Source organism: Sus scrofa, chromosome 2 (genome assembly GCF_000003025.6).
Source record: "Sus scrofa isolate TJ Tabasco breed Duroc chromosome 2, Sscrofa11.1, whole genome shotgun sequence".
In the NCBI taxonomy this organism is placed as follows: domain Eukaryota; kingdom Metazoa; phylum Chordata; class Mammalia; order Artiodactyla; family Suidae; genus Sus; species Sus scrofa.
Window position 1 is genome coordinate 103,238,112 of NC_010444.4, and position 25,135 is coordinate 103,263,246.

The 25,135-nt window shown below is 41.6% G+C and overlaps 1 protein-coding gene and 1 long non-coding RNA gene across 19 annotated transcripts in view; both read left to right on the forward strand.

The window, feature by feature from the left end:
• Positions 1 to 14,947, forward strand: part of LOC106508433 — a 661,471-nt gene extending 646,524 nt beyond the window's left edge. Inside the window, exons 14-16 of the long non-coding RNA XR_002342060.1 lie at positions 12,838 to 13,026; positions 13,780 to 13,844; positions 14,892 to 14,947. This is a non-coding gene — a long non-coding RNA (uncharacterized LOC106508433). The remainder of the gene's footprint in view (positions 1 to 12,837; positions 13,027 to 13,779; positions 13,845 to 14,891) is intronic.
• CAST (calpastatin) overlaps positions 17,627 to 25,135 on the forward strand; it is a 122,886-nt gene continuing 115,377 nt past the window's right edge. For 10 of the 18 annotated variants that reach the window (XM_021080896.1, XM_021080889.1, XM_021080902.1 and 7 more), the window contains exon 1: positions 18,391 to 18,571. In XM_021080896.1, the coding sequence (XP_020936555.1) occupies positions 18,542 to 18,571 (30 nt within the window). In that variant the 5' untranslated portion in view covers positions 18,391 to 18,541. 18 annotated transcript variants of the gene reach the window in all.

Below are 25,135 nucleotides of genomic sequence, written 5' to 3' on the forward strand. Positions count from 1 at the left end.
GGCAATGGGATCTCTGGAAATTGAGTTATATTCTTGAAATCTCGTTGCTTTCCTGCAACTCCCATTCTTCTTCCACTCACAAACACCACTTTTATTGAGTTAATTTTCTAGATAGAAATTTTAGCAGCAGTCCAATGCTCTTCACATCAAACAGCTGGCTTCGAACCCTTAACAAAGCCAGATTAATCCTTTAATGTGTTGTTTCTGTCTGGAATTTACCAAGACAAAGTGGTTCATAGGAGTCGCCTTTTATTTATAAGAGTCATAACATTCTTAGGTAATGCATAATACATTCTTATGTAATGTAATAACAAAAGTTTTCAAATTAATTTTCTTATCCTTTCTATAGATCCTAACCTACCCCTCCCACTCAAAAAAATAGTCATCTAAATTTTCCTTAGGTCTGGCCCACAATTCTCTCAGCATGTCTTTCACCCATTAAGGACTTTTTCTTCAAGCACATCCAGAAGGTATTTAGACTGGGCTGATAGGCTGAGCAAACCATGTTTCTTCACTATAGAGAAAAATAATAAAACTACAATTGGTCATCAGCATGACTCACCCAGACTTCCACCACCACACCCAAACCACACAGCACTGCAAATGCTTTGGTTAGATTTAACCAAGAAAATAAAGCTATCATGCAGGGCAAGATTTTGTGTACCACCGTGTGCCTAATGTCACCTCTCTCTGGAGTTGGTAATAGTCTTAGTCTTTCTTGCTGCAGATCACTTTACATTTCTAATTAATGGTGATTTTATTGTTCCCTACATTTCTGTTTTTTTTCAGGCTCACATTGTCATGTGTGGACACTGTGCCCTTTCCAGGAGGTTTTACAATGGCCTGTCAGCTCATCATAGGTCCAGATTTCCTTTGTTTGAGAAAACAGTACATCTCTGATATATAATACTCAAAGTCATTTTGGGCACTTGCATAATCTTGATTTTTTTTTAAATTTTTTACACAGTACATAAGAGACCCCCTAATTTCTGGAGCAGAGAGAGTAGAGAGAATGCACCAGGGACTGTTTGGAGCATCCTTCTAGCCCGATCCGGTACTTCCTTCTCTAGGGTGGAAACAGAGCCCATTGGGGCCACTCAGTCTACCTCATCCCTTCCAACCCACAGCTGATTGGACCAAGAGTAGATCTAACTTGAATTGACCTAAATGGGTTTGCTCCCTTCACTGGGAGGTAAGGACTGGATAAAGAAATTAAGGAAATAGGAGTTTCTGTTGTGGCTTAGTGAGTTAAGAAACCAACTAGTATCCACGAGGATGCGGGTTTGATCCCTGGCCTCACTCAGTGGGTTGAAGTTCTGGTGTTGCCACAAGCCGTGGCATAGCTTGCAGATGTGGCTTGGATCCAGTGTAGCCATGACTGTGACGTAGTCTGCAGCTGTAGCTTGGATTCCACCCCTAGGTCAGGAACTTCCATATACTGCAGGTGCAGCACCCCGACGCCCTCCTACCACCCAAAAAAGAAAAAAGAAATTAAGGAAACAGAGAAAAACTTTCTGAGTGGCAAGAACTGTGACATGAAGCATGTAAATCTGAGATTTACTTTGGGAGCTGACAACTCAGCCAGGTAGTCTTCAGAGAAAGGACACACAGTCCCACCAGGGGAACAGAGGGGAACAATAGTGACAGAGGAGGATGAGCCATCCTTGTATCCTCCCAGCTATAAGTTCTAGAGTTCTAGTCCCAAGGAAGCACCCACTGCATTCCAACTCTGTAGTGAGGGAGTTCCCTTACATCCTTAAAACAAACCTGTCTCTTTTTTTTTTTTTTTTTTTTTTTTAGTATAGTTGGGTTTTTTGGTTACTGAACAATGAGAGTCTTAAATTCAGAGCATCAGTTGAAAATCCCTCCTCTCCTTCCTACAAGTCACATTCACAGTCCTCTTTCTGGGCTACTATTCAGACCCATTCCTCCCTGTTTAGTTCTCAGAGAAGATAAAGAAAAGTTGTCCCAAACCTTCCCTTGGCCTGGTCCCTGCTTCTCCCTGCCTTCCTCACCCTTCTCTGCAGGAAGTTAGCTCTCTCCCCACTGGGAGGTCTCCTCCCTGGGCCACAAGCCCTGCTTCCTTCCCCTTCTCTGCAGTTTTCCCTGTTGTTCTGCCTGGAGAGTCTCATCCCCTGACTACCTAGATCCTGCATGTCCTTCAGGGCCCTGCATAAGCCCACATACCATAAGGCCTGACCAATGACTGCCCCACACTGGGCTCTTCCTTTCCTCATCTCCTTGAAGTTTCTGCCACCTATTTATTGACACTGAAAAACATTCAGGATCCTGTGTTAGGTGAAGAATGCTTTTACAAAGCAGCATGTACATTACAGAGTTATAAAGATAAAGCTATGTATGCATCAATACATTGACTGTGTGATGAGATTTGGGGGTGATTTTATTTCAGTTTTTTTTATTTTAATTTTTTTTGTGTGTATTTTTAGGGACACACCCACAGCAAAAGGAGGTTCCCAGGCTAGGCGTCGAATCAAAGATACAGCTTCCAGCCTATGGCACAGCTACAGCAATGCCAGATCCGAGCCACATCTGTGACCCACACCACAGCTCATGGCAATGCTGGATCCTCAACCCACTGAGCAAGGCCAGGGACCTCATGGATACTATCAGATTTGTTTCCTCTGACCCACAATGGGAACTAACTTATTTCAGTTTTATTTCCCTAGTTTTATGTTTTCTTAGTTATTTCTACATTAAACATAAAATGTACAATAAACATAATAAAGGGAAAAGTCTAAGTTCCCTGATCTGGCTTTTAAGGACTTCCCATTTATGAGTTGTCTCAAAATTTACCTCAAACCTATATGGTCTTGAATTGCTTTCCTCTTATTTGTTCAGGTTAGCTTCCATTTCAACTGTGTTGTGATATTCAGATCATACTTTGATGTTTTTTCCTTACTCTTCATCCTTCTGTTGCTTTCATTCTGATAGAACAGAGTTATGGATCGATGAACTTATTCTTGATGATATCTGAGCAAAGCAGTGTAAAAGCTTATGCTGTGTACAAATGTGTACACTTCCCCTGAAGGATGCAGTCATCTGCCATTCACTGCTGGAGTCCCTGTGACAACTATTTCTGTCATCAGCACTTTTTGAGGGGGGCAGATACTTGAGGTATCACATTTTACATTTTGCATTGCTTTGTTTTAATTCAGGTAAGATGATCCATGCCAGAATAATGCATATCAAGTGGGAAGTATAAAATAAACAAATGGCATATAAGCCATTCCTTAAGTGGGTTTGGCCAGATGCTATATGTCAGGAAGCTCTATGACACAGGGTGTTTAAGTGGAGGCATCACAGGGGAGTCACCTAAATATAGGTTTTCTTCTTTGTGGGTGGCCATGAGCTGATTGTATCTGTAGCAAAACATATAATCAGGCACTGTGGATTACTCAGTCGATTTTTCTGCTTTATTTCCCTTCCCCAGGGTTTTAATTGAGCACTATTCAATGCTTTAGTTAAAATGATATTAAATCAGTTATCTTAGCTTAAAGATAGCCCTGTGACCCATTTGATCTGATTGTCAAAGAAAGCCAAAGAAAATATCACAACCAGAATTGGAAGAGACTTTAGGGTTGTCTAGACTTGTGTGACCTGAATCGTGTCTTTTTTTTTTTTTTTAGTATGTATATTATTTTTATTTATTTATTTATTTATTTCGTCTTTTTTTTTTTTTTTTTCTATTTCTTTGGGCCACTCCCACAGCATATGGAGGTTCCCAGGCTAGGAGTTGAATCGGAGCTGTAGCCACGAGCCTACGCCAGAGCCACAGCAACGCAGGATCCAAGCCATGTCTGCAACCTACACCACAGCTCACAGCAACGCCAGATCGTTAACCCACCGAGCAAGGGCAGGGACTGAACATGCAACCTCATGGTTCCTAGTCGGATTCGTTAACCACTGCGCCACAATGGGAACTCCTGAATCGTGTCTTCTGAGGACCATCCCTAACATTGCTCATCTGACCTCTGCCCAAGTTACCACTGCAGGTAGGAGTCTATACTGGGAAGGACATGGTATTTGGACTCAGTTGAATATAGGTCTGAGTCGCAACTCTGGTGCTTAGCTGTGAGCTCTTAGGCAACGTTTTGAATCTTTCTGAGATTCAGTATCTTTATCTATAAAAGAAGCCTACCAATCCATACCTTGCAGGGCTATTATTTTTTATTCTTCCAGTTCCTTTTTTTATTGACGAATAGTTGACTTACAATATCATATTAGTTTCAGGTATCTAACATAGTGATTCAATATTTTTATGGATTAGGCGTCCCCTTCGTGGCTCAGCAGAAACGAATCTGACTAGTATCCATGAGGATACAGGTTCGATCCCTGGCCTCACTCAGTGGGTTAAGGATCCAGCGTTGCCGAGAGCTATGGTATAGATCACAGATGCGGCTTAGATTCCATGTTGCTGAGGCTGTGGCATAGGCCGGCAGCTACAGCTCTGACTCTGATTCGACCCCTAGCCTGGGCACCTCTATATGCCACAGGTGCAGCCCTAAAAAGACAAATATACATATATATTATAGATTAAACTCCATTTAAACTTATTACATGGCTCAGTGGTAACAAACCCAACTAGTATCAATAAGGACACGGGTTTGATCCCTGGCCTCACTCAGTGGGTTAACAATCCGTTGTTGCCGTGAGCTGAGGTGAAGGTTGTAGATACAGCTTGGATCCCACATTGCTGTGGCTGTGGCAGAGGCCAGCATCTATAGGACTGATTTGATCCCTAGCCTGGAAACGTACATATCTGTGGATGTGGCCCTAAAAAGACAGAAAAAATTTAAAAATTAAAAAAAAATAAACTTAGTACAAAATAGTAGCTATATTTCCATGTTCAGTATAATATATCCTTGTTGCTTGTTTATTTATGCATAGTAGTTTGTATCTCTCACTCCCCTATATGTCTTACCCCTTCCCCCAACCTCTCCACACTGATAACCGTTAGTTTGTTTAAAACATGTTACAGGGAGCTTCTGACCAAATGCACAGATTAAACATGTGTCTTGATTTCCTTCCCTCCCATGAAACCCCACTGAAAAGAGTGTAAATGAATTTAAAACAAATAGGAAAGTTTTAAGCCCACAAGCATAAAGAGAACAAGAGACCTTTACAGACATGAGAGATCAATACATTCTTGGAAAATGGACAGTGAGAGCAGAGTAGTGGAAACTGACTCAAGAATGGAGAAAGCAGCAATCTGACCTCCTATAGAAAAGCTGCTCACAAAATTGAGCCAGGCTGAAGGCCAGGTTGACATTCTAAATTTGGAGGTGGAGCATAGGCTGAATTGAGGAAGACCAGTGAACATCTGTAGATTGCAGTGAGCACCTCCTTGCATCCCACACAACAGATAACTACCCCTTTCCAGCCTCAGATGAGATGGGAAACTCACAAAGAAAAGGACTGGGTGAGAAGATAAGAAAATTAGAGGAACAACTCAGGATGTATAATAGAGGAGAGCATATAATCAAATGGCATTAAAAAAAAAAACCCAGAAGAACTGACTGATAGTAGTTCACACACACACAACACACACACACACACACACACACACACACACACACACACAAGAACCAGATAGATAGGTCCATGGAAATTATATCTTATGCTGATAGGTAGAAAAAGTGGAGGAGAGAACTATACAAACTGCACAAAAAAACTCTGCAAAATGTTTTTGAGGAAGAAGCATTTTAGAGGAAATTTTCTGATTATTAACTTTAAGCGTCAGTCCAAGTACCAATTTATGATTTCTAGATGCAAAAAAAAAAAAAAATCTAATATATTTGCTTTACGAAGCAGTACATTAGTTAGGATAGGATAGGCTATAATTCAGTAACCAACAAATCTGAAACTTCAGTGGCTTACCAAATAGAACATTTCTTTTTTACGCAAAGTTTGCTGCAGGTCCAGCAGCTTCCTGAGGCAGCTTGCTTTCAAGTGATCTGTGCTATTTTTGTCTTAAAACATCATCATGTCAACATAGGCCTATGCAGGGGAGCGAAGAATGTGTGAAAATTTATAACCACTCTTTTTTATTGAAATATAGTTGATTTACAATGTTGTGTTAATTTCTGGTATAAAGCAAAGGGATTCAGTTGTATATATGTGTGTATATGCACACTCACACACACACACACTTTATCATGTTTTTTCCATTGTGACATTACAGGATATTGAATATAGTTCCCTATGCTATACAGTAGGACCTTGTTTATCTATTTTATACATAGTAGTTTGTATCTGCTAATCTCAAACTCCTAATTTATCCCTTACCTACCCCCTTTCCCTTTGGTAAACATAAGTCTGTTCTCTATGTGAGTGAGTCTGATTCTGTTTCATAAATAAGTTCATTTGTGTCATATTTTAGATTCCACATATAAGTGATATTATATGATATTTGTCTTTGTCTGACTTCTCTTAGTATGATAACCTCTAGGTCAATCCATGTTACTGGAAGTGGCATTACTTCATTTGTTTTTATGGCAGAGTAGTATTCCATTATAGATGTATACATCTTCTTTATCCATTCAACTGTCAATGGATGTTTAGGTTGTTTCCATGTCTTGGCTATTGTGCACAGTGCTGCAATGAACATAGGGGTACATGTATCTTTTTGAATTACGTTTTCCTTGCATATATGGCCAGGAGTGGGATGGATGAATCATATAGCAACTCTATTTTTAGCTTTTTAACTATGTTTTAGTATTTTAAGTTTTATACTGTTTTCCATAGTGGCTGTACCAATTTACATTTTCCGTATAGGAGGTATAACTTCTCTTCAATGCTTCAACCTGGAGTAATCCACATCACTACACTTCCAGTCACGTGTCCAGATCTGTTCACAAGGCCAATATAATTACAAGGGAGTCTGGAAATGAGGAGGTGCACTTGGGTATTCAGTGAGCATTAAATGTCTCAACCACAGGCTGTAAGTATGAATACAATGCCTGGCTCTCCTACATACTGTGTAATTTATGTAACCTCTTTTTAACCCAGTTTCTTCAACTATAAGACAGAGGGAGAGTTACAACCTCTAATTTATGATGTTCTAAGGATTATATGGGAATATTCAAAGAAAGCATCTAGAACAGTGTCTGTCACAGAGAAAGTTCCCAGTGACAATTAGCTATTGTATCCCCATCGTTATTACCTAACTTGTCATCTCCACCAGGGTTCAGTCAGTCTTCACAACTGCTGGTAACTTGAAGTTTAGGTGTAAGGCTAGAGAAGCACATCACATATGAACAGCATTTATCACTTTGAATACCCATAATAAATCTGTGAAGCATGCATTAGGAACATAATTCCCATTTAGTTGATTAAGAAAGAGTTCAGAAGGCTCAGCTGGGTCAAAATCCCAATGCTAGTTTTGAGAATAAGACTAGAATCCAATTCTCAGTCCTTGGACAGACTTATCACTGGTCCCAGACTGACTTATCAAGGCAGAAACCAAGGTGGCAAATGTTGCTTGATCGGGGCTGTGGAAAAGATCCCCTGACTTCAAATATTTAAGGGAAGAAAGTGATAAACAACGGATCCTGGGAAAGTCTGCATTTCCAATCCTAGGCACCAGTTGCCTTTCGTGGGGGAAGAACTTTAACTCTGTCTATTGAAATGACATAGTGTGAGACAGCCCTGCTGTCAGGAACACACAGTAACAGACATACGATAACACACTGTTCTGGTCAGAAACCAGGATTGCAGTGGGAGTCTGTGGCTCACGGATGTGGGAAAGGAATTTTTTTAAAAAAACAAATCAAGGAGTTCCGGCTGTGGCACAGTGGGTTAAGCATCCAGTGTTGCTGCAGCTGTGGCGTTAAGTCATAGCTGCAGCTCAGATTCCATCCCTGGGTTGGGAACCTCCACATGCCCTGGGTGTGCCCCCCCCACAAAAAAAAAACAAGCAGCAAGATACTGAACCTTCTATCAACTTAAATCCTTTTAGTAATTGAGGTTAAATGATATGAAATAGTGGAGTTCCTGTCGTGGCGCAGTGAAAATGTATCTCACTAGGAACCATGAGGTTGCGGTTCGATCCCTGGCCTCTCTCTGTGGGTTAAGGATCTGGCATTACTGTGGGCTGTGGTGTAGGTCACAGACGCAGTTCGGATCCCATGTTGCTGTGATCTGGTGTAGCCGATGGCTGTAGCTCCAATTAGACCCCTAGCCTGGGAACATCCATATGCCACAGGAAAAAGACAAAAAAAGACAAAAAAAAAATGATATGAAATTGTCATCTCTGTAGGTCAAACACTTTGAATATAGGTGATTTTACATGGTTCAACCTCATAATTGTAGAGGTTTCTTCCTCTCTGATTGTCTCTATTACTATAGCATAATCATACCTGTGCAGAGCTACAAATATCTCCTGTAATAAGGTGCTAGTCACCTACCATGTGCTGACATTCCTCTGGGCCCTGGGAGCTCTCAGTGAGCACGCTGATGAAGTCACTGCTCTATTGCCAAACTGGCTTAACAGGCCATTTTTACTGAGTGTGATTCCCAGGGGTAGGGCCTCAGAGTCAACCCAACTTGTGATGATTCCCGGCTCTGTGTGACCATGAACAAGTCTCTCTCTCTATAGGTAGGTAGATAGATAGATAGATAGATATGCTTTCCCAGGTTCATAGTACAGAAGCATTGAATAAATACCCCATCAATTGTAACCATTATATTTATGAGCATCTGTTGAAAGGATCCTTTCCTCTATGATTTTCTATTTAACAAAAAACGACATACAAAAATACTAATTAAGTGCTGAAACGTCAACCCAGAGAGAGAAAGGAACAGGATAGAAAGGGCAGGCGTGTAAAGGTGACACTGTGGAGCACAGGGGTGTTGCTGAATGGCCCTGTTTTGAGTGGGTTAGACAGTAAAGACCAACAGGAAGTGAGTGTCAGACAGGTTGTGAAAGCGAGTGTTGAAAGAGCAGAAGAAGAAACAACTTGAGTAAGAAGCTCCAGAGCCTTGTGATAAATCCAACCTAAGAGTGGATTAGTCCTCATGGAGAGAAGTGACATTATAGCCTTTTTTCCTAGGAATGTTGTAGAAATACAACCCAAGTTGACAAGGTAGTTACTCTTTTGAGACTAAACACCCAAATCAGAATTCAAATTCACAAGGGACATTTCCTGGTACAGGAGAAAACCGGAGAAGGTCTGAGTCATTTTGAGCTGGTATGCAGCATTCCCCATTCTGAGGGTATTAGTTTGTTAAGTCTGTGATAACAACAGCCACTGCTGGCTTAGACCGACAGAAATGTATTCTGCTGTAGTTCTGGAGGCTGAAGTTCCAAAAGCAGCAGGTCAGCGGGGCCACACTCCTTCTGAAGGTGCCAGGGAGGGTCTTTCTCAGACCTGTCTCAAGCTTCAGGTAGATCCTCGGCTTATGGCAGCATATCTCCAGTCCACACATGACATTCTCCCCACGTGTGTATCTGTGTTCCAGTTTCTGCTCTATGTGGCACTCTTCCTCCTGGATTAGGGCCCACCCTAATGACCTGGTTTTAACTTGATTGTGTCTATAAAATTCTATTTCCATATAAGGTCACATTCTATGGTATGGGATTAGGACTCCATCATAGTTTTGGGGATGGGACACAATTGAACCCATAACACATAAAAGTAATATTGGCTTGAATAGTACAAAGTGATATCTCTTGGAAAAGAATCAAAAATTCATGTAAGTTCATATAAATTCATATATTTAAAGTATAATTATAGTTAAATTCATATAATCTTACTAAAGCAAAAGAGTTTCACAAGCAATGAAACTTCTTTACAAGAAGGCTATTTCCATCACAGAACAGTGATCTGAATAACAAGTGATTCTCTAAGTATGATTTTCTGCCACTGATGCCTTTAGAGCATGCACTGGATCTAATTAACAAATAATAAAACCAAAAGGGTACTTTTGACCCTGGAAGTATGGAGAACTGGGCTGCTAACAGAATAATTTTTCCCTTCATGGTTCTCTGTATGTCACTAGGCAGCAGCAAAGCACCCAGCCACACCTCCATCTAACCCCATCACAGACATGGCATTGGTACCAGCAGAAAAAACAAGCCACTCACAGGAACAAAAACAATCCAAGTCTCAAAATTATTCCAGAAGGAGCTGGCAAGAAAGGGGATGTACATTCATTACAATTTTTCAAATGCTACTTCATGACAGATAAGCTGGGCCTCAGTTAAGCTTCACCTTCATTTCTTATCTTTCTGATAAGTGATTTCTAGAACAACTTGTGTCAGTGAAGCAAAGCAGGAAATTATGGGAATTTTAAATGATAAAGTTTAACCTGTACATTGTGCATGGACTTGATATATATTTATTGGTTATCTACAGTTATAATTGACAAAAATACTGTATATTTTTTAATAAGTTGAACAATTAGCATTTGGTACTCACCAAACTCCAGACTTTATTTGGATTTCACCAGTTATCTCATTAATGTCCTTTTTCTGTTTGAGGTTCCAATCCAGAACTACATTCACGTCTTCTTAGACTCACTGACGGTGTGTGACAGTTCTTCAAGATTTTCTTGACAGGCTTGCATGATCTTGACTGTGTTGAGGAGTGCTGGTCAGATTATTTTTCTTCCTGTGGGGGACTTGGCTTTTCTGCTGGTACAGTTGTATTCCACAAATATTTATTGAGGACATATTATGTGCCAGGCAGAGTCTCAAATTTTGTAAGATTGAAATGATCTTTTTTTATCATGGAATCTAGTGGAGGATATGGATGAAGAGTTATGACAGGGATCAAAGAACAGTAAACATTAGTATCAAAAACGGCTTTACTTCCATTGGACCCTTTAGGAGGAACAGCATCATTGCAGAAGGAAATAGGAAGGGGAAATAGGACAAGATAACATCTTCTGGCTGATTGTTGAAGAGTTTATAGAAGAAGCTTCTGACATGGGGGGAGATCCTGGGAGTAAGATAAAGAAAGGATTTTTTTAAGAGGTTTTGCTGAGTGTTCAGATTGTGTGTCCACTCAGGCACTTTCAGTTGTAGTAAAGGGACGGCAGTAAAGGTTAAAATGCATTTAATTACTTTTGGAACACTGGGCTACTGTTTCTTTAAATATAAGCCACATGTAGCATAGAGCCACAAAGATCATGGGGATTCTGGGCTTTATATGGGGTTAGATGGTCACAATATAATGCACTGCTGGACAGAGCTTTGGGAGTGGGAAGGGAGGAGTAATTTAGGAGAAGGAAAATGAGCAAAGGCAGGAACTGGGAGAAGCTGGGCATGTTCCAGGATCTGAAAGCAGGAAGGCATGGCTGAAACACAGCAGCATGAAGGTAGAAGGCTGCAGATGAGTCTGCCAAGGACAGATCCTGCTGGTCCTGGGAGGCCTTTTTTTTTTTTTTTTTTTTTTTTTTCCCAGAGCCGCACCTGCTACCCATGGATGTTCCCAGGCTAGGAGTCAAATCGGAGCTATAGCTGCCGGCCACAGCCACAGCCACAGCCACAGCCACAGCAACACATGATCCGAGCCGTACCTGTGACCTACAATACAGCTCACAGCAATGCCAGATTCTTAACCCACTGAGCAAGGCCAGTGCTTGAGCCCACTGCTCACGGCTACTAGTCAGGCTCATAACCTGCTAACTCCCCTTGGAGGCCATACTAAGGGACCAGAATTACATCCTGTTGGCACTGAGGAGCCATCAAGGACTGCAAACAATGAAGAGGGATGATTCATGCAGTCCTAGTTAGTTGTCAGCCCCCAGAGCATAGCTACTAACTATGCAAACTCTATTCTTCCCATAAGGGCAGGATGGAAAGCTGCAAATTTAAGGTAAATCAGCACAGAGAACAGAAGATGCTGAAGGCTCTTAGAGCTTTCTGGCAAGCAGGGGCTGCTTTATACCTACCTCCTTGCCTGCTGCTGGGCCTATAGAACAATATTGCTTTTTTTGCTTTTTTTTCTGGCCACATCTGCAGCAAATGGAAATTCCCGGGCCAGGAATTTGAGCAGAATTTGTGACCTACACCACAGCGGCAACAATGCTGGATCCTTAACTCATTGTGCCAGGCCAGGCCAGGGATTGAACTGCCAATGCCCCAGAGACGAGTTGGGTCATTAACCCACTGCACAACAGCGGGAACTCCTGTTTGTTCATTTTAATACCATAAGACAAAACTAGAAAATAAAAAATCTATTTTCTCTTTATTTCCACCCTTTCCTAGCAATAACAGTGGTTAAACTATTGTTTCTATAATCTTGATAGTAATATTCACAGCATGGCTGCTCTGTGAAACAAGATGCTCTTCATTTTTGCCTTTTAGAAGGCAAAAGCTGTTGTAAAAGGAAAAATTTAATTTTTTCAAGTAATTTTTTCAAGCCTAATCTTCTGTTATATAGCAGTGTGACAGCCTGTCTTTGCAATATTTATTCCCTCCTCTATTCTGTTTGCAACGTTTTGTGGTGTTACATAGCCTTGAGGGGTGCAGCGGATGAGATAAACTACCTGAATCCCCTTCAGGAATAAAAGAGCGCTACCCCAGCTCCTGGGAGTCCCGCAAGCATATAGCACTCATGAGCCCCCCTTGAGGAGTTGCCACAGCTTAAGGGAGGCACTGCCCTTCCTTAAAACCATGTTCCCTTCCCCCTCAACCATATCCAAGGACTAGCTGATGCAGGCTTAGAAAGGTTTAGCCCTCCCTTGCCAACCCCAGATATCTCTCAAGGGCATTGCATCTTTATCTTTCCCTACAAGATTATGTGAGTTTTCTCCTGGGTCTGCATCCCAGCTCAGCTTCTCCCTTTGCCCATCTTTCCTTCCTTCCAATAGGTGTGGATCCCAATAGCACTCTTCAGTGCAGCCCTGGAAAGCAAATATGACTGAGCCCTCCACGTTCCACAGAGACAAGAAGCAGGAAATTGTGTCATGCTGAAGAACAAGGCCGGATGGTGTTTTGCAGGTGCTTACCTAGCTGGAGGGATGTAAAGGATGAAGTAAAACCTGAGGGCCCACCTACAGGTATGTGTATGACTCTGGTTCTTGTTTGCTTGCAGTGAAAACGAAAACTACTTCATCTGCTGTTGATTCTCCTTCTCGTCTTCTCCCCTGGCCCCTGAAACCTTCCAATTCCACTCTTTCTCTCTTCCCCCATCCTATCCACATCCAAGCCCATTATGAATTGAGAAGTAGGGTATCTTAGTCCATTCTGGCAGCTATAACCAAATACCACGGGCAGGAGAGCTTAGAAACAACAGAGACATTTTGCTCACAGTTCTGGAGCCTGGAAATCTGAAATCAGGGTGCCAGCATGGTTGCAGGAGGGCCTCTTCCAAGTGGCAGATGTCTTAGATACTCATAAGTTAGAAGGGGCAAGGGGACATTCTCAGGGATCTCATATAAGGGCATTAATCTCATTCACTAGGACTCTGACTTCATGACCTCATCACCTCCAAAGGTCCCACCTACAAATATCACCAACTCAGGTATTTGCCTTCCAAAAGAGAGATTTGGAAGAAAACGAACATTCAAACCAAACCTCATGGCAAAGCTCTTGTGGTCTATGTATCATCTCCTACTTGCTGGCACACCTTCATCTCCTTTATGTCCACAATTTCACCAATGAAGCCATTCTTCTGGTTAATTCAAGTCAGAGGCATGAAGCTCCTACTCAGATACACATGTTAAAATGGAAAGGGGTCTCCAAGAGCCTCTGCATATTTGCTAATTAGTCTTTGCTTGCTTACAGCGATTTTTTTTTTCTGGTGTATTCAGGAATTTCGCACCACTATGGAGTGGAAAAAACTTGGCTGAGAATTTTGAGATGACAGATAAGACAGGTAAGCTTCAGCGGGATCAGAAGGCACTTGGGTGTCAGCCAGAAGGTCCAGTTTTTGGAAGGTAACTTCCCTTCCAGGGGTATGTGGTGTAGAAACAAGTTGCATCCAAAGTCAAGGGTGCTGCCCAAACAGTGGGTACCTCAGGAAAATGCTCTGCCTCCTTCTTTACTCACTGGCTAGGTTATCGAAAACCTCTCAAATGTCGTAGCAAACAAATGCTCCATGTGTTGTCTGCCCCAAGCTCTGAGTGACATTTTATACTGTGGGCCAGCCCTTCCCTTCAGAAGGCACTCCTCCTTCCGTCTTAGCACCCACTTCTCTACTATCTTCTTCTGCCCTTTTGCAGTTCCTGCTCAGGCTTCACTGGCATCTTTTCTGGATGCTGTCCTTCCTTTCTTTTTCTCATTTACACATTTCCCCATGAGAAGTGGTGAGTTCCTGCACAGCTACAGTGGGGATGGGGAAGAAGAGATATAACTTCGAGATTGTTCAGCAGAGGTTTCAACTCATTCAAGTCAAACATGGGGGGAGGAAGCAGCCCTTGAGCTCCTCTCTCTCCCTGGTCTGCCCACCCCTCAGTCAGAAAGAGGAGACCCTCTGGGCATCTAACAGCACTCGGGATACTTCTGCTGTCCACTGCCCTTACCACATGGCATTGTGCATGTCTTTCCTACTGAACTGTGAGATCTTTGAGTATAGGAAGTCCCTGCTACCTCCAGAGAAACTCACACATAGCAGGCATCCTGTTACTAAGTAAATAAAGGAATAAAATATAGGCATACCTCCAAGTTTTAGTGCAGTGTTATTGCACTTCACTTTATTGTGTTTTGTGAATATTTTACAAATTGAAAGTTTGTAGCAACCTTGTATCAAGTATGTCTTTTGGTGCCATTTTTCCAATAGCATTTGCTTACTTCGTAGCTCTGTGTCACATTTTCGTAATTCTTGCAAATTTTCAAAGTTTTTCATTATTATTCTGTATGTCATGATGATCTATATTCAGTGATCTATGATGTTACCATTGCATTTTTTTTTTTTTTTAATCAGCCATGCCTGTGGCATGCTGAAGTTCCCGGACTGGGAATTGAACCTCTGCCACAACAGTGACAATGCTGGCTCCTTAACCCTCGGCGCCATCAGGGAATTCCCTTGTTTGGTATTTTTAAATAAGGTATGTACATTATTTTTTTAGACATAATGCTATTGCACACTTAGTAGACCACAATATAGTATAAACATGACTTTTACATGCATTGGGAAACCAAAAAAAATTGTGTTACTCAATTTATTGTGAGATTCACTTCGTTGCAGTGATTTGGAACTGAACTGTCAATATCTCAGAGGTATGTCTGTACTTAGAATATGTGCAAATAAAAATGTAGCAAAAGTTTCCATATATATTTTTACACTTGATCTTAGCCAAAAGGCCGAGAAGCGATCCCATATATATTTTTAAAACAAGTTAATCCAAGATGCTCAAATGTTGGTCATGCTATCAAAGTTCCAAATTCCTCACTGACTACAAAAGAAAGTGAAAATATCACCCTCTTCTTCAACTTCTTTGAAATTCTTCTTTACCCACAGTCATCAGTGTGCTGTTTAGTCTGCAGTTGTTCTGCGTATATGAGTTCTGACTCTTGAGCAAAGGCTGAAGGCTAAGGCCATTCTAATACAGATTTTGGTATCAACTATATCACGAGCATAGTCTCACTACTTAATAAATAAGTTGAAATGTGGGTTAATTACTCCTGAACTTGGACTAGCCAGGTGGGTGGGCTCCTTTTTATTTCCTGAAGTGCCTCCACCCTTTCTTCTTCTGTCCACATCTCATTAGCCAACCAGCTCGCTCAAGCCTTCTTTCCTTTCCTTTAATCTCCCAAACCCACAGAACCCCAAATTCCCGAAGCACATTTGTACTTATTCACACAGTATGTCTTTCAGTGCCACCCAAGTGAGGATGTGTTAAAAAAAACCACATAACTTCAGCTAAACTCTAAGTTCCTAGAGGGCAGGGAATGTGTATTTTAACCTTTATATCACTCCCTCTACAGTTTCTTTCACTGTGCTTTACATGGAAGCCTTTCAAAATATAAAACTAATTGGTTTAAGTACAACTTAAAATACCTCATTAGAAAATACCTCAAACTTTAACTTCCAGAATTAGAGTAATGTACTCAGGGACCCTGAATCTAGGCCCTCTAGGATCCTGAGAATAATGGTTTCAGTTCACAGGCCTGGAGGTGGGCTATTACCTCCCCCCTTTAGTTTTGTGTTTGCTTAAATGACAGTAGGTGTTTGGTCACTATCACAAAAGCATTTTTCAGGCTTATGACACACTTTTTCTGATTATGAATGTAATTGATGCCACCAATCAATTTTTATTGCATGGACCATCATAGGCCCCACATCCAAGCTGATTCATTTTTAGGTATAAATTCCTGCCTTACCACCTTTTTTGGGGAAATACCAGATACATAGATAGTAAGTGGGGAACCCTTTTAAAGGAACTGTATATTAAATCACTCCTCCATGTACTCCCCATTAAGAATGAGCCTAGGAGTTCAGTCTTGGCTCAGCGGTAACTAAACTGGCTAGTATTCCTGAGGACTCGGGTTCAATCCCTGGCCTTGATCAGTGGGTGAAGGATCTGGCATTGCTGTGAGCTGTGGTGTAGGTTGCAGATGTGGCCTGGATGCGCTCTTGCTGTGGCTGTGGCAGTGGCTATCAACTGTAGCTCCAATTCTGCCCCTAGTCTGGGAACTTCCATATGCTGCAGGTGTGGCCCTAAAGAAATAAAAGACAAAGAAGAAAAAAAAAAAAAAAGAGAGAGAGAGAGAATGAGCCTAGCCTGTCCTTTGAATAAAAGGAAGTCAAAATCCCTAAAAATGAGAAAGAAGAAGGAAACAAGAATTCCCTTCTGCCAAGTTCCACATAGCATGACAAACCTTTCCTTAAAATCTGCCCACTCTCTATCCAACTGTCTAAAACAACTAGGCAGAAAGCTGTGACCCTGAGGCCCAAACTGGCAATGCCATTAGAGGTTTTCTTCTGTCACATCTGGTCACAAACCAGCAGCAACCTCAGGCAGAAAGTCTCAGCAGATGAGCGTTTTTTTGGTCAGGCTTACTGCATTTCACTTCAGGCTTCTTGCATTTCACCGCCCCAAACCAGGAAGTGCTGTTTAAGATGAGCCTAAGACAAAAGTAACCTAGCATCAGAAACAAAATTTGCCAGCCTCCAGAAAAAGGCAGTATAGGGGGTTAAGTTTGGGAATGTTCTTTATTTTGGTTTAGAACCTACAGCTTCCTCCCTGTAAAACATCATTAAACTTTCAAAACTGCACACACACACACACACACACACACACACACACACACCCCTGCCAAGTTAAATCACACACACACGCACCAGTTTGTTTTTGTAATATGCTTTTTGATCCAGAAGGTCCAGGCTTGGGCCATACTTCAGTTGGTAAATTCTTCTCCTATAGCAGAAAAGGTGTCTAATTCTTGAGATTCTTAGGCAGGAGGTTGGAGGCATAGACAGGCCACGCCCGGTCCCGCTCTCACATTGCACAATCTTAAGCCAAGTCTGGGCAAGTCGAAGGAGGAACCCCGAGACCTCCAGCTCCTCCTTTCTTGGGGATCTCAGCCGACCTGGGGTGTTGGGGAGAGGGGGCAACACTGGGTAGAGGTACAGGCTGAGAGTGTTAAGCTGCGGGCGGGAGCCCTGGGCCGCTGCAGCCCAGGCTCAGCCAGTGGCTGGCAGGAAGGGGAGGGCCCAGCCAGGAGAGGGGGAGCCCCCACGCAGGGTTCGGGGCTGGGTCGGAAAAGCTGCCTCACGGGCGCGCCCGCTGGGCCCTCCGCTCCCTCCCTCCCTCCTAGCGTTCCCGCCCCGGGCCTCCCTCTCCCTTCCAGTCTCCGCTGTGCCCTCCCGGAGGCAGCGCTCTCCAAGGCCTTACCATGTCCCAGCCGGGCCAGAAGCCCGCAGCCTCCCCACGTCCCCGGCGAGCTGCTGCGGCCCGCCACACCCAGGAGGTGAGTGGCACTCCTGCCAGAGCCACAGGGCTGGGCGCTGGGAGGACCTCGGCCCCAGGCCCCCGGAGCCATGCGCTACTTCCTTTGGGGTAGCCTGCCAGGGCCAGATGCCCCATGGGCCCCCTCCTGGGCCGGAGAAGGATGCGAGACTCTGTACCAGCCTCTGGGCAGGTGGTTGGAGGTGGCCAGGGGTTGCCGGGCCTCGGCCAAGCGCATAGGGCGTGGCATAAACCAGATTGAAGGTGGCCCACTTGGGGAAAAGTTGGTTGCTGAGACTGGGGTAAAAAGCAGATGAGGATAAAAGGGGAATAAAGTTCATCTGGACCCCCAGAGAGTGGGGGTCTTTTTCGTAAAGTGATAAAAGTCAGGACTGCAGGGCGTGGCTGCCTGGAGAAATAACACTTCTTCCCTAACCGGCCTAGAGCCAAATCGGGGTGGGGCGGGGCGGGGCGGGGCCGGCTCAACCCAGTGGGGGTGGGGCCCTACCTCGGCCCCGCCCAGATGCCTTCCTCCCTGGCAGCAGTGGGGCTTACAGAACTCAGGACCAACCAGGTCCAGGGCTGGAGGAGTGTGAGCCAAACCCCTTCTGCGCTGCATCCCGTGTTCTCGCGTCCTCTCCGGGTTCTACTCTGCGCGACTCAGAGCAAATTGGTTGTCGCCATGGCATTCGCAAGCTGGTGGTACAAGACGGTAAATAGGAGTGATCGTGCCTGGGCAGGACCGGGAAGGGAATGTGCTTTCTGGGCGTGCAGGCCAGTTTATTGTCCAGGGTTTGGTGAGGAAGGGGTGGGGACCAGTTGTGACCTCCTCTCAGACCTTCAGGTTAGGCTCCTGGAGAGGGTGAGACGCACCCTGCTGTGGTATGTGCAAGCTAGCTCAGACGTGCAAGTCGTTGGTGTGAGCAAAAGCACCAGGCTGTGCTCACGCTCCCAAGTTGAATGGAACAGGAATTGTTGCTGGAGGAATTCAGCCCTTGGACACGGATTCCTGAATGAACTCCTACTGGACTCAAGAGAGCTCAGATTTAGTGTTTGTTTTTAAGGCATAAGTAAAGCTCAAAACTTTTAGAGGCTTGTTGGACGTACATTCTCCACTGCAAAGGAGGAGAGGCAGCTGGAATGAGGGCAAGTAGAAAATCCAAAACTCCAAGGAGCAGAAGAAACTGACATCAAGACCGATGTTTAGAATGAGAGAGCAGCCTCTGCTCTGTGTTTTATTACTTTGGATGAGGGACCTAGATGTTTCATTTGTTTAATGCATTGAATGCCTTTCCAGACAATTAGGTGTGATAGCCAGTCAAGCTGGTGCTTGTAAGGCTTTGAATCAGGAAGTGTGACTTAATGTTACAATGCCCCCCCCCCAAAAAATACACAAAAGTTTTGTAAACAGAATAAAAATAGTTATATCCCATTGATATATGGTGAAAAATTTAAAATGAGTCCTCTCAGCATGTGCTAGGATGTTGTTATCAGATACTCTTTAGAGAGAAATCTTGTGTTGGAATCTGTAAACTGTCCCTTTTCAGCCAATGGGTGTTCACTGAGTATCTAATGTATGCCAGACCCAGTACTAGTCTTGAAGTACACAGTGGAAAACCAGACAGAATTCTTGTTCTCACAGGGCAATGGGTCAACCTTTTTGAAACTGTTTCCACATCTATAAAATTGGGGTGGTAATAAGTACCACATAAGAGTTGGTGAAGAGTAGATTCATGAATCAAATTACCATGCTTATATGCCTTTAATGATTGGGAATTCCTGTTTCCCCTAAGATGTTTCTTCATGAATGCTTCCCATTACACTTTCTGGGTTTTTAAAATGTTTCATCTTATTGATGTTCTAAAAGCAAATGTTTGCTTTGCGTCATTATTGTCCTAAGGTTCTTATCAAAAATGCCCAACTTGAATTACCTGCAAATATGGATGGCAGTGGTTCAGGGCTGACATCAGTCTTCTTTCAAATTCATGATTCTTTAAAGGAAATTATGCTGGAATATCTGGATGAAGATTGTTTAAATCTATGCTTTTAACCTTGTTATGTTTAGGCATAGTTTGACATTTTAGCTAAAAACTTCTCTTGTAATATAATTCTGGAACTATTAGAATTTTTTTTTTTTTTTTTTTTTTTTTTTGCTAGTAGGAACCTCCTGAATCAGCAAACTGCCTATGATCAAGCTTTGACTTTGCCCAAACTAGTGCTGTCCAGTAGAAATATAGTGTGAGCCATATATGTAATTTTAAATTTTCTAGTAGTCACATAAACAAAAGCAAAAAGAAACAGGTGAAGTAAATGCTAATAACATTTTATTTAACCCTCTATTTCCCAACCATTGTTATTTCAACAATCAATGTGCAAATCATTGAGATATTATACATCTTCTTTGTCATATTAATTCTTAAAAATCCAGCATGTATTTTATACTTAGAGCTCATCTCAATTCATACTTGATGTATTTCAAGTGAGCAATAGGCATGAGTGGCTAATAGATCGGGTATTGACCAGTATAGTTTTAGACGTGGGTTTCTAACTGGTTTTGCTAGGTGGCTATGAAGGCATGATCAGAGAACATTTTTAGAATTAAATGAAATTTGTGAACCATTTTTCCACAACAAAGTACACACATACACACATAAAAGCCCATCCATAAATCCGCTGAAGATCTATGGAGACAATTTATAACACACACACATACATGATATTTATGTTTTTATATACTATTATATATAAGATTTATGCAATTTATTTACACAAAAATTTTATACAAAAATACAATATATAAAAGATGTATGTATTTATATATATATGTATAATATATATAATAGTTTTGGTAAATCCTATAATTAAAATATCTTTACTGGAACCCTTTAAATACTGACAAAGATTGTGATTGACATAGCTTTCAAAATTTAGGTAGAATAAGGAGTTCCCATTGTGGCTGAGTGGTACCGAATCTGACTAGTATCCATGAGAACACAGGTTCGATCCCTGGCCCCGCTGAGTGGGTTAAGGATCTGGCATTGCTGTGAGCTGCAGTGTAGGTTGCAAACGTGGCTCAGATCCACATTGCTGTGACTGTGGCTACAGCTTTGATTTGACCCTTAGTCTGGGAACTTCCATGTGCTATGGGCGTGTGGCCCTGAAAATTAAAAAAAAAAAAATTAGGCAGAATATGATAAAATAATTAAAAGATGTATCTATGATGTGTTTTGTTTAAGGGACTGCCACCTGTAAAGCCAGTCAGTAAAACATTACAATGTCTATTTCCCCCCACTGCATACCATCAATATATTGATCTTATCTTTTGATGAATTAAGTTGCTTTGGTAAAAATTTTAAAACAAAACTTTACAAAGCTAGATTTGAAGAGCATATGATGAGCTTCACAATGAAGAAGTATGAAGAAGAGTAAATCTGGTTGGCTGACATACAGTAATCACACTGCTGAGTCATAAGCTGACTTTATTAGGCCATGTTAATTAAAGGTGTTTCTTAGTCCAGCGGCAGCGTGATCAAGAAGCCCAGTCATTTGGGAGGCTCCATCATTGTGGCCAGCCCAGAAAGAGTGTCACAAGCCTTCCCTGACAGGACAGACCACTTGGCTGCCGTGACTTTTAGGAGTAAGGAATTGTAGATTCCGTGAGAGGGGTATACGCTTTAAGGTGGAAGGAGAATGGAGGTCAGACATAACTTTCCTCTTTTGTTTGGCAGTTTCTGAATTGGCTTGCTTCCCATTGCAGAGAAGACTTTTAAATTAAGAATAACATCTGATGATATTATTCTTTAATAAGTTTTGACGCTTCCCAGAAAGTTAATTATATTCTACAAGTACTTTTTAAACAATGATGTAGTTTGCTGGGGGTAGAAACAGTGGGTGGCCATTTGAGATTCCAAGGTGAGCAGGTGGGTAATTACTTCTGAGTAGGCTGTCTCAGTGGAGTACAGACCTCTCTAAGCAACCTATCTTTATTCTACTTTTTTCCCTTGAGGGCTTTTATTTTTATTGTGGCAAAATACATATAATATATAATTTACTGTCTTAACCATTTGTAACTGTAAAATTCAGTGACATTAAATATATTCACACTCCTGTGCAACCATCACTATCCTCTATCTCCAGAAATATTTCTTTGTTGCAACACTGAAATTGTATACACATCAAACGATAAGTTCTCATTCAATTTACATACATATGTGTAAATACATAGGACTGTATTTAAGTTCCTGTTTTCCTTATCATTTTTTAATTCTGTTGTAGGAACACTTAACATGAGATCTACTCTTAACAGATTTTTAAGTATACACTGCATATAGGTTCAGTATTGTACAGCAGATTGTAAGGCTTATTCATCTTCCTTGACTGAAACTTAAGGCCCACTGATTGGTAACTAGCCATTGTCCTCTCCTCTCAGTCCCTGGCAACCACCATTCTACTTCCTGTCTCCATGATAATGACTGTTCTAGGAACCTCATATAAGTGGAATTATACAGTATTTGTCTTTTTGTGACTGGCGTATTTCACTTAGCACAGACCCTTAAGATTGATCCACGTTAAAGCATATGTCACAATTTTCTTCCTTTTAAAGCTGAAAAAAATATGCATATAGTCTATCCATTCATCAGTCAATGCACACTTGGGTTGCTTCCACGTTTAGCTATTTTTTAAGGAACCACCTTACTATTTTCCACAGTGGTTGTACCATTTCACCTTCCTCCCCCTTGTGCATGAGGATTCTAATTTCTTCATATACTTGCCAACGATTGTCCCACTGCCTGCTGACTTCCAACATCTCTGATGAGAAATCTGCTTATAATCTTACTGAATATGCTTTATATGTGACAAATCATTTTTTATTGCTGCTTTCAAGATCCTCTGTCTTTGTCTTTCAACAGTTTGATATATCTCCCTGTGAACTTTGAATTCATCCTACTTGAAATTTGTTGAGTTTCTCAGTTGCTTGTATTTTTGTTTTTCATCAGATTTGGAAAGTTTAAGCCATTGTTTCTTCAAATAATTTTTTTTTGGTCAAATTTTAAGGGTTGCACCTGCAGCATATGGAGGTTCCCAAGCTAGGGCTTGAATCAGTGCTGTAGCTGCCAACCTGTGCCACAGCCATAACAACACAGGACCTGAGCCACGTCTGTGACCTACACCACAGCTCATGGCAATGCCAGATCTTTGACCCACTGAGCAAGGCCAGGGATTGAACCTGTGTTCTCATGAATGCTAGTCAGATTTGTTAACTGCTAAGCCCTGATGGGAACTCCCTCTTCTTTTTTTGTAACTCTCTTAACATGTAGGTTGGTCTGATCATGTCTCTCAGGTCTCCTAGGCACTACTTACTTTTATTCAATCATTTTTTTATTCCTCAGAGTCAATAATTTCAATTTTCCCATCTTTAAATTCACTACTTCTTTCTTCCACCTACTCAAATTGGCTTTTGAATCCCGTAGTAGTTTTTCATTTCAGGTACCGTACTTTTCCACTCTAGAAGGAGCAAGCCTTTGATAGATGCCAGAATTTCAAAATAGTTCCATCTGATAGATTCTTCCAGTGGGATTTTTATCTAGGTAGGGAGATGGATTCCTTGTGCCTCCTACTGTAGCTTCTTTCTAGAACCTTCTCTTTAAAATGTTTTAAGGATAGAAATCTTATTCATGTGATTCTAAAGCTCTGTTATTCACATTGTCTCGATTTCTTTTCATAAAAAATTACCTGAAACCTTTTCAGTTTAAGGGGAAAAAACTGTAAAGTAAAAAAAAAAAAAAAAACAAAAAAAAAAAACAGGTGTTTTTCAGTTAATAAGAATCCTGGGAGTTCCCATTATGGCTCAGTGGTAATAAATCTGACTAGTATCCATGAGGATTCAGGCTCAATCCCTGGCCCCACTCAGTGGGTTAAGGATCTGGCATTGCCATGAGCTGTGGGATAGGTTGCAGATGTGGCTCGGATCCTGCTTTGCTGTGGCTTTGGCATAGGCTGGCAGCTACAGCTCTGATTTGACCTCTAGCCCAATTTGACCCCCTTTTGCCATGGATGTGGCCCTAAAAAGCCAAAAAAAAAAAAAAAAGAAAGAAAAGAAAAAATGAATCCACCCAAGGAATACCATTTATGTAAGTTGCCTCCTCATTTGGCTCAAGAATAAAAAGGGTCTATGGTTAGAGTTTTCTTAAAATCTATGGGATACATTTTGACTGTGGAAAACTTATAGAATGCAAAAATGATTTGGTAAAGGTCAAATATGGTCACAGTTGCTTCTTGTCCACCCACTATGTGTCAAGGTTTGTACAGGGTGCCATGGACACAAAAATTGTGCTGATGGTCCATGCCTGGCATTCTTTTGCATTTCTCATACATAAAAATCACAATCACATCCTAATGACTATTACAAAAGTAGCAAAGTAACTATTGAAATTCTCACGACGTTGTCTCTGACTTAGAGAAAATTCACAAAGTTTTACTGCAGGTGGATCCTGTAAGATAAACAGGGTGGAAAGGCAATCAATCCTACTTCTGAAAACTGGACAAAAAAGAAAATGTGCCCTTACACTTCCACTTGGGCATGTCCACCAGAAGGTTAAAATGTTAGGGAAAAGCATATAGAGATCAGGTGAAACATGGGGATTTCAGAATTATAGTTATGCAATTAATCCTTAATATGTGTCTACTTTTCTGTGAGAACCCCAAAGAAGGTTATCCTGTATTTTTATAGCTTGATAACAAATATTTTTAGAGAAGTAGAAATATATCATGTATCACTTTCATTTACTTATGTTTCTTTAATAGTAATTCTCCCCACAACACCTAGCACACAGTGGCTACTCACTGATTATTTTTTTAGTGAGTGAACTCTTCCTCTCACACTAGACGTCTCCATGTGTTTGGGGTTTTCAGTATTAAAATCAAGTAAAATGGCTAGGATGTTGCCTTTGGGTGACTCTAGAAAGCCGCATACTCTTGAGATAAGATTTTCAAAAATTTTAAACATTTTATCACAGAAGAAGAGAGAGTAATATAATGCACTCCTCGTGTATCCATTACTGTCAATAAATATCACCATTGTAACACTGTGCCCATCTTGCTTCATCAGACCAACTCCCAGCGCACCAACACACACACACACACACAACACACACACACGTACCACACCCTTACAAAGTATTTTATAGCATGGGAATTGTACATTGAGTGTTATCCAGGTGATCAGATTGGTGTATGTTGTTTGAAGAATGAATTCTCTCTCCCCTGTGTACTTTGT